The 10341-nt window shown below is 36.2% G+C and overlaps 1 protein-coding gene across 1 annotated transcript; it reads left to right on the top strand.

Moving 5' to 3' along the window:
- Positions 1-7672: 7672 nt before the first annotated feature.
- On the top strand, positions 7673-9146 carry LOC149012281 (protein RGF1 INDUCIBLE TRANSCRIPTION FACTOR 1-like). Its single transcript, XM_089158637.1, has 4 exons — positions 7673-7866; positions 7948-8145; positions 8325-8540; positions 8634-9146. The coding sequence occupies exons 1-4, from the start codon at positions 7831-7833 to the stop codon at positions 8862-8864; spliced, it is 681 nt and encodes a 226-aa protein (XP_089014763.1). The 5' UTR covers positions 7673-7830; the 3' UTR covers positions 8865-9146.
- Positions 9147-10341: the final 1195 nt, after the last annotated feature.

Below are 10341 nucleotides of genomic sequence, written 5' to 3'. Positions count from 1 at the left end.
ATTTTACCCCTAAATAGAAAATGGGATGGGGGTTGGTTCACCCAAACGGCCCAACTTACTATCCATGGTTAGAACCCCAAACAAACTCCGATTTTGATGATTTTTGGCTCGTTGGAAAGGTCTTTTGACTATCTTCGATTTCATACCTTAGTCGCATCAATCGGATTCTCCATCATTGACCTATGGACGTTCCAAAATCACCCGTTTTACACCATTATGATTAATCTTCTCTCTTCACTTAAACTTTAAGAGAGTTGTTGAGTCACCATAAGGGTCATCCACCAACATTGGTTCAATTTCCAATCCTTCGGGCTCGACTTAAATGGCCCATAGTTGTCACCAATTCGAGGCCCGGGTTCTCAATCTTGAAACCACGGGTTAAGGGGGGGTAGAAATCCGGGGGATTTCACAAGTGTTATTAAATTTTAGTGGATAATTCAAGGGATAACAGAAAATTTTCCTAAAAATAGTTAGATTTTTTTTTATTGTCTCATATACTTACTCTCTTTTTTTTTTTTTTTTGGTTACAAAACGGGGTCAAAGACCCAAAAAACAAAACCAAATCAAACTAAAACACAACTCTTGAGAAAATCCTCTCTAAGGATGTCTGTCATTTCCTGCGGGGGATCATTGAAAAAGACCAAATCATCTCTTCCAATTAGCCGCCTCTTAGACAACCAATCAGCAGCCTTATTATTTTAACGCCTCACATGACCAAATCTAACATGGCCTCGAGAAGCATATAGGCTTCAAATTTCAATAACTAATCTTCCCATCACTCCTTGCTCATTAACTTCTGGGTTCAGTAACCTTATGGCCTTTAGCGAGTCTGATTCTATTTGGAGTGGCCATGCTCCCATATCCAACGCTACCTTCACCCCTTCTTTAATTGCGTGCATTTCCACCTCTACTACATGACATAGAGGAATCTTGATAGCAAATCCTCCTTTGAACAGGCCTTCTTGATCCCGGATCACCCCAGCTAATTGAGCATAGCATTCCTTCACTTTCACAGTAGCATCCGTGTTGCACTTAAACCATCATCTTCTAGGGCATATCCACCTTAAAACTTCCAACTCTTTACTTGGATCAAGAACATGGCTTCGGCATATTGTCCAAGCTTCCTTATTGGCTCGATAAAATTTCTCGATAATGAGCACACCATTCCCTGGTCTGGAAAAATCTACCTCATGGATATCTTGATTTCGCTATCCCCAAAGAAATTGTAGGGTACACACAAATCGCTCAGGCCAATCGTTGCTCCATTTGGCAGCAAACCCACAGATATTGGCATAGATCCATTCCTGCTTTTCGCACCTAAAAAATCATATTTGATATCGTTGTTTAACCATACGTTTCCAAATGCTTCTTGCAAAGCAACAATCCCTAAATACATGTAATACATCTTCCACCTCTGTCATGCAAAGATTGCATTTATCATTATCTTGAAAGATGCAAGTGGCGCTTTCTAGCATTAGTCATCAACCAATTCTTTACAAATAGCCAAAAGAAATTGCAAAATCAGTTTGGGAGATGAAGTTTCGAAGAAGTATTCCAAAAATTTTCAATCGTATATTCCCATATCTAGAGCTGGTTCGTTCTTTATCAATGTCTCATATGCAGAGCGTATCAAAAAAATACATTCAGTGGATGGGATCCAAGACATGACATAAGATCCATTGTTACTAGAGGGGAGTGGGAAATCCTTCAGTTTGGTGCAGATTTCTATAGGGAGGTATCCCTCAATTTTTGTTGTCCATTCCATGCCATTACTTTTCAAGTATTGGTTAACGACTTCCCACTGCCACTGACTAGGAACTGGAGAAATCACATGGTCTTCCAAATTACCTTCTATGTTTAGCCAGTTGTCCCTCCAGAAATGAGTGTTCCTTCCATCTCCAATTTTTATTTTGCAATGCTCTTTCATTATCTTTTCAACTCTGCAGATAGCTCGCCACAATGGAGAATCAGGAGAGGCCGCTTTAAAGGGGTTTTACGCCTTTTTGATCCATATTTATTTTGAAGAAATGCTGACCACAGTGAGTTATGCTTTTTAACCCCCCAAGCGAGTTTCATGATAAAGGCTTCATTCATCACCCGAAACTTCCTAAATCCTAAACCGCCTTCCACCTTCGGTCTACAAATCTTGTTCTAGCTCACAAGATGTGCCCTTTTTTTTTTTTTCCTGATTGGACTCACCCCATATAAAGGCTCGAGTTAGTTTTTCAACTTCACCTAGGACCCCTTTTGGAATCAAAGCCGTTTGCATTGACTAGTAAGGTATAGTCATTACAACTGATTTTGCTAGGACAATTCGTCCCGCAAGGGAAAGCGAAGTAGCTTTCCAACTGGAGAGCCGATCTGATACTTTGTTAATAATTTATTGATAACTACATTTCTTGTCTCTTTTATAGTGAATAGGTACCCCTAGATATCTGCCCAAATCATCTGTCATGGTAAAGCCGCTTCTTTGTACAATCTCCTTTGCTCTCTGGCTCTCTACATTTTTGGAGAAGAAAATACGGGTTTTCTCTGTGCTCACTTTGCTTCCCAATGCGTTGCAAAATTTATCCAAGCATTCTTTCACAATGGTAATTTTCTCTAGGGAAGCTTCTGCAAAAGGAACTACATCATCAGCAAACATAAGATGGGAGATTCCCATACCCCCTTTACGAATACGACCAGGGATCCACTTCCCTACAGCCAATGCATCTTGGATACAGTGGATCAATCTCTCCATGCAAAGGACAAATAAATAAGGCGACAAATGGTCCCCCTAGCGAATTCCTCTTGGAAGGTTTAAATTCTTTTGTACCTTCCCCATTCCAGAGAATTCTAAAGGTTGGACTTATAATGCACATCATAATCACATCGACCAGTTTGGATGGTACTCTTGCTTTCAAGGCTAGGCATAAACTCCTTCAATTTGTTAGTTATCAACTTAGTCAGAATTTTGAGGCTGACATTACAGAGAGATATAGGCCGGAATTGTGTAATTTTCTTAGGTTTGTCTATTTTGGGAATCAATACTAACAAAGTATCATTGATCTTAATCTCCAACTCTCCATTAAAGGCTCTGGCCACAGTCCTACAAACATCTTTACCTGTAATACTCCAAGTTTTCTGATAGAAAGCAGCTTAGAAACCATCTGGTCCTGGAGCCTTCCATGGACCAATTTGATGAACAACACGATAAATCTTCTCTTCAGTAAGCTCATTACCAAGGATAGATAACCAATCATGGTCTAAAGCTGGGAAACTATGATCTGATTGGAAATGATCTGGATCAATATTATCCTCAGTAAAGAGACCTGTGAAATAATTGACAACATGATTTTTTAGATATGCATTCTCAAAAATCCATTGATTATCTTCTCCTTTGAGACCTTCAATTTTATTTCTCTTCCTTCTGTTTAGAGTAGATATGTGAAAATACATTGTATTCCTATCACCTTTTAAAGTCCAATTCTTCCTCGATTTTTGGGCCCATTGAATTTTCTCTCTTTGCAAAACTTTTTCAAGTTCAACTATAAGATCCTCTTCCAATCTCCTTAAAAAAGGGTTATAGGGTCCTGTTGCAAGTTTTCTTTGGATTCCCCCTAGGTAAGCATACAAACTTCTTTTCGCAGCTTCAATGTTCCCGAAAGTTTGTTTGTTCCAAGTAGACAATTCTTCTCTTATACTTACTCTCTATTTGCTCTTACTCCCTTCTTAAAAGTTTCATTTTGATTCTTCAAAAAAAAGAAAATTTCTACTTCTCCTTTTCTCTCGATATTTTTGATTTTACCTCTTTAGTTGGTTATATTGATTTTAAATTACTTTTTCATTTTTTTGGTGGTTTTGATTTCGGTAACAAGCAGTTTTATATGTTGGGATGAGGGATATTACATAATAGGTAGGGTAATGCCCTAGTCTCAAGGGGATTTGAACTTTGATCTTCTACTTGGGGTTGTTGGTTTTTTACCAATTGAGCCACCTTCGTTGTCTTCTATATTTTATTATTATTATTATTATTTTTATAAAGAATCCATTGCCCAGATAACATATTTTTTTTTTCTTTTTCATAGGAAATTTTTTATTTTTATGTTTTTCCTTTTCCCTTTTAGGAATCATTAAATGTGTTTAGGTGTATTTGTATTTCCCTTTTTTTTTATTTATCAAAATTCATTATTATTATATTTACTTGTTTTTAATTTCTCCTTCTTTTATACAAATCCATTAAAGGAAAAAAAATAAAACATAAATATATCTTTTTAAATAAGAATTTTTTTATAAAAGAAGGGAAAGAGAAAAAAAATGAAAACACATCAGATATAATGCACTTAATACTTTCCGTTAAAAGAAAAATGATTAGAAAAAAGAACAAATTGCTTTAATCGACTAAAAAGAGAAAAGTAAAGGTAGATTTTTCCAGACCAGGAAATGGTGTGCTCATTATCGAAAAATTTTATCGAGCCAATAAGGAAGCTTGGACAACATGCCGAAGCCCTGTTCTTGATCCAAGTAAAGAATTGGAAGTTTTAAGGTGGACATGCCCTAGAAGAGGATGGTTTAAGTGCAACACGGATGCTGCTATGAAAGTGAATGAATGCTACGCTCAATTAGCTGGGGTGATTCGGGATCAAGAAGGCATGTTCAGAGGAAGATTTGCTATCAAGATTCCTCTATGCCATGTAGTAGAGGCGGAACTGCGCGCAATCAAAGAAGGGGTAAAGGTAGCGTTGGATATGGGAGCATGGCCACTCCAAATAGAATCAGACTCGCTGAAGGCCATAAGGTTACTGGAACCAGAAGTTAACGAGCAAGGATCGATGGGAAGATTAGTTGCTGAAATTCGAAGCCTATATGCTTCTCGAGGCCATGTTAGATTTAGTCATGTGAGGCGTCAAAATAACAAGGCTGCTGATTGGTTGTCTAAGATGTGGCTAATTGGAAGAGATGATCTGGTCTTTTTCAATAATCCCTCCCAGGAAATGACAGACATCCTTAGAAAGGATTGTCTCAAGAGTTGTGCTCTAGTTTGATTTGTTTTGTTTTTTGGGTCCTTTGACCCCGTTTTGTAACAAAAAAAAAAATTAATTTCATTATTTTAAAATATAAAAAGAGTAAAAGAAATAAAAGATATATTTTTTTACTGAAATCAAAAGTAAAACTTTTGAGAAGAGAGCAAAAGTAAAATAAAAATTAGTAGTTAATGCAAAGTTGCTCTAGTCATAAAGTTCATGCCTCTTAGTGAAGAAATTGTGGGTTTAACTTTTGCCCAGGTCTTCCCCTAAGAATGTAGTCGACGTGCCCCAGCTTGTTCCAAAAAAATAAAAGAATAATAAATTTAGAATACAATTAGTTCGGAAAAATTTAAATTGGTTAACATAAATAGAAACAGGTGTCAACTTCACCATGATAAGTTTACAACGGTAAACCCAAGAGAATCATTTGACTCGGAGTAAAATGTCAACAACGATTACTTACTTTCCATAGTAAATTATGCATTTTCAATTTACTCCTTTAGCTGCTTTTATAACCCTAATTCCGTCATCACTATCATAGAAAATTAGTAGTTGTCCGGCAGGTTTTGTCTAGGCTCGTCAAATCTTGTCTTTTGGAAGTCATTACCGAAAACAAGGGATTCCTTGAGATTTTCTCAATATATAATTATTCATATAATTAATTAATTTCTGTATTTATTACTCACACGATCATCATCATGTGTTTCCTTCTTTAAAACGTAAAAACCTAATTTGGGTTGGTTGCTTAATGACTACCCATTGGTCCAAGCAAGTTGAACCACCCAACTTGCCTTCTTTGGGTTCGGAATCATGTAAAATGATCATAATACCCTTTAATATTTTTCTTAAGTTAGGAAACATGGTTGATTTGGCTTGGTTTGGTTTGATTTGGTTTGGTTTGAAAAGAGATACATTGAACCTGGTCAAGTCAAATTCAATTCAAGTGGGCTTTGAAAGATTATGGTTTGGGTCTTTCAATGTCCCAATTAAAAACCCGGGTTGTCATGTTAGGTAAAGAGAAAACCCACCTTTTTATATTAAAAAGAGGGAAAGCATGGTCCACATGGTTTGCCTAACCTAACATTACCCTTTCTTTTAGGAAACCTATGCCATCAAATCTAAAGGATTTCTATTATTTGATTTCTTCTTTTAACTCTTTGGATTGGATTTATTGTCAATGTTAGAAATCCCACATGTATTGTGATTGTGAAATGTATTTATCAGCTAAAATGATTTTCAAAGAATAATAAGATGGAAATAGCCCAAAAAAAAGAAAAAGAAATAGCCAATAAGTTAACTAAATGGTTATTTGGTAATAGAAAACAACCTCTCAATGAAATTGGGGATTATAAACCTAAATATTGATGGGTGTTTTGTGGAGAATACAGAAAATATTTAGCTTAGATGGTATTTCTAGAGATGATAATGCAAAAATATTACATGTATTTAAATTATTTGTTGGTTAAATAATTAATTTTGATGTTGAAATGGAAACAACGATACGAGTACTAGAAGTTGGAAAGGATTTTGATCATCGAAAAACTTGGTGGTAGGTATTACAGTTCTAGTAGGTTTTATATCTGTATTTCGAGCAATGAATTAGAAAATTATTCATTGTTATTGAGAAACAAATGATGCGGTTGACTTTTTGGCTTCATTGTTATTGAGAAACAAATGATGCGGTTGACTTTTTGGCTAAACTAACATAAGAAAACCAATTGTTTGAAAATGGTTATTGAGAAAATTTTTATACCTAAAAGAAATTATTATTTTATGATTGTTTATAACTTTTGTTTTTGATAAAAGAAGGGTGCTATTTGGTAGCAATCATAGTTATTAGCACAAAATTTATATAGGGAAAACATTACTTCTGCAATTTTTATGACTGATAGTGAGTTTTACCAAACTTGAACCACAATTCGTAATTCCAACAGTAATAAAACAAAAACTTCTTTCGGTAGACTATCCATTGTTTTAGTATCATTATTCGTAATTACTCAAGATTCACGTGGATTTAGAGATAAATAGATAATCACCCAATCAATGTTTAGGGATTAGATATATGAAATCAATCAAAATGGAAATTTTTACCTTTATGTAATTAATTAGATTGTCCACACTTGCTTAAAATTATCTCTTCACCTTTACTTGAAAAGTAGATCTGCTTTTTTGGTTCTTGCAAAAGTAAGAATCTATCCAAATTAATTGAGGAATAGTCTTTTTAATCATTCTAAAAGAGGGGAAGAATGAGAACATCTTAACAAGTATATCCCAAACAACTAGGGATTCTCTTCTCAAGATGGGATGAACCCGGTTCACAGATGGTTTAGTTAAAACATGAATGACATGGTAAGGGTAGGGTTTAGATAATGACCCCGGTTCAAAGAGTGATGTGTCACTTTCATTATTCTATAGGAAACTCCACAAGCCGAGCTTGTCGACATCTATATCCCAAATTTTTATTGTTTTATTTTTCTATGAAATAAAATATAGAGAAAATAGAAGAAAAAGGAAGGGAAAATAAAAGGAAAGGAGGAGGTAGATTCCTTGTAATCAACGCAAGTGTGTTGGTTTGGCTTCGGAATCAGGTTCGGAATTAGGTTCGAGTAGACTTTGAGCGGATAAGAACGAGCCAAGCTTTCAGACGCCCGTCTACCACAGCTACAAGAACCCCTCCCCCACGCCCATTCCACACTTCTAAGTTCTAACCCTTCACACTTCACAAATCACACGATTCACGATTCCTGATTCTCTCTCTCTCTCTCTGAGAAGAAAGAACAACACAACAGGTTTTAAACTGGCGATCGACAACCAGGAACCAACAATGAAGGAGATCAAACCCAAGAACAGAAGAATCATGGTAAGCCCAGTAATAATTTTGTTCATTTTATCTGCTTTTGTTTCTCAATCTTGAATTAGTGATTGAATGGTTCTGAAACAGGGAGCTGGAGGACCTGAAGATGATGATAACAGGTGGCCGCCATGGCTACGCCCTCTTCTTCAGACAAACTTCTTCGTTCAATGCAAGTCACATGCTGATTCTCACAAGTCTGAATGTAATATGTACTGCTTGGATTGTATGAATGGCAGTCTCTGCTCTGTTTGCCTCGCTTATCACAAAGATCACAGAGCCATTCAGGTTTGTTAATCTTCACCTTCTTTGATTGCAATCCTATGCAAAAGATTCTATTTTTGATTAGATTATCTGAATTTCAATCTCGATCGAATCTCAAAAGGGTTTCCTCTTTTTCCTCCATTAATTAATGGGTTTGCTCTGTTTTCTCCATTGATGAGTCTGTTCTGTTTCTGTAATTGCAGATAAGGAGGTCTTCGTACCATGATGTGATCAGGGTTAATGAGATTCAGAAGGTATTGGACATTAGTGGAGTTCAGACCTACATTATCAACAGTGCTAGAGTTGTTTTCCTTAACGAACGCCCTCAGCCAAGGCCAGGCAAAGGGGTAACCAACACCTGTGAAGTCTGTGAACGAAGTCTCCTGGATTCCTTCCGATTCTGTTCTCTAGGTTGCAAGGTAAACACTAAAGATCCTTTCAATTTAATTTGCTTTATTTGATGAAATCCTTTCAATGTTTAATGGAAATTCGTTTTTATTGATGGATTTCAGATTGTGGGTTCTTCCAAGAACTTCATAAAGAAGAAACGCCACCAGGGCTTGACTCTAGATGAGGAAGAATCTTACAGTAGCAGCAACAGTAGCCGTGGAAATGAGAAGAAGAAATTCCAGAGCTTCACGCCTTCAACACCGCCACCAACTGCGGTAAATTACAGAACTGCCAAGCGAAGAAAGGGAATCCCTCATAGAGCACCAATGGGAGGACTTATTATAGAATATTAGTTTGATTAGCCTTGATATCCCCAGATACGAAGTAAATATCAGAACGTACAACACATGAGCTTTAACCCAGGAGGCCAGTGTTGGAGACTTTAAAGTTCAAATTATCTAATGTACATAGCAGCAGCAGCAGCTAGAAATGTGAAAATGTTAAAGAAGGGCGGGCTTCAGGGATGCTAAGGTGGAGAAAGAAGCGATGGAAGTCAAAAATAGTTTGGTATGAGATAGGTAATGATGATATACCTAAGTTTTGTTGAAGCACAGAGTAATGAAGTGGATGGAAAATGTAAATATACTTTGTGACTAGAGAGTAAGAAGTACTAATAGAAGTAAAATTGTGTTTATATAAATAGAAATGGAATGAATAAAAGCTTACTATCCATGTGTTTTTCTGTATTTATGATTTGATTTTTTTTTTTTCTGTAAGAATTCTCTGTTGGATAGCATGGCATTTGGAGTCCGGATGTATCCGGATGGGTGGAAGATTGTGCTCTCCTTACATTGTTCCAACGCACCATTAGAACAGAAATTCGTCTCTAAGTATTAATAAAGTGAAGTATTAGTGGACCCCTCCTAAACATCTGATGTGTGAAGGGAACACAATCTTTTACCCATCGGGTAGAGGATCCCAACTTTGACATTTGACACACGTTTGATGGCTTTTGTAGACCTCGGCCTTTGTAGACCTCATTTGTGCAACCCCAAAGGTCAACGTGGTTGTCAAATGTGTGTCAAATACGGTGTTGTGCTGTGGAAGATTCAAGGCAAAAAACGCGTGGTACTTGATTGGTATACAAAAAACTTAAATTATATGCTTCTTCCGAGTCCCTCTTAATTGTTTGATTAAGTTTCAAAGAAGACAATAGATCTATAGGTACAATGGGATAGTTCAGAGGGTCTGATATAGTCTTGATATAGTCTTAAATCAAGGTAAAGTTTGAAAAAAATGTATCTTTGTGAGATATTTTGAATCTATTAGGCTGGATATTTATGATAACTATAATGCAAAAATATGCATCTCATAAGAATTGCTAAATTGTTAAATGGCCTTAGGTCAACGTCATGCTTATGGTTCATAATTAGAATTAGGGTTCTAAAAATTGGTCTCATGCAAAATTTGTTGCATATCTTAAGTCAATCCTTTGATAGTGGACAATCTGATCCTTTAGATTGTGCAATGTATTTGAGAAAACAATCCAAAGATCATTGAAAAATTAATTTTCTCTGCTATTTTACTTTTTGATTCCGTGTACCAAAAACACAAGGCATCACGGAATGTCAAGCAGCACAGGCTCAAGATCCATAGCTTTGAATCATTATTGGGTTCGCTTTTATATAAGCGAAGTCCGTATCGTGATGGAGAATTCCAACCGTTGGATGAATTTTGTAGACGGTGGTGATTGAATTTTCACTTTCGTTGATTTGTCAAAGTATCTATTTTGACTATTGACTCCAATAGTAGATTCTTCTCCACGGATTT

The sequence above is a fragment of the Hakea prostrata genome, chromosome 6 (assembly GCF_041222555.1).
Source record: "Hakea prostrata isolate BN-2017 chromosome 6, UWA_Hpros_2, whole genome shotgun sequence".
In the NCBI taxonomy this organism is placed as follows: domain Eukaryota; kingdom Viridiplantae; phylum Streptophyta; class Magnoliopsida; order Proteales; family Proteaceae; genus Hakea; species Hakea prostrata.
The sequence above is the reverse complement of the archived record's forward strand: the minus strand, read 5'-3'. Positions and strand labels throughout refer to the sequence as shown.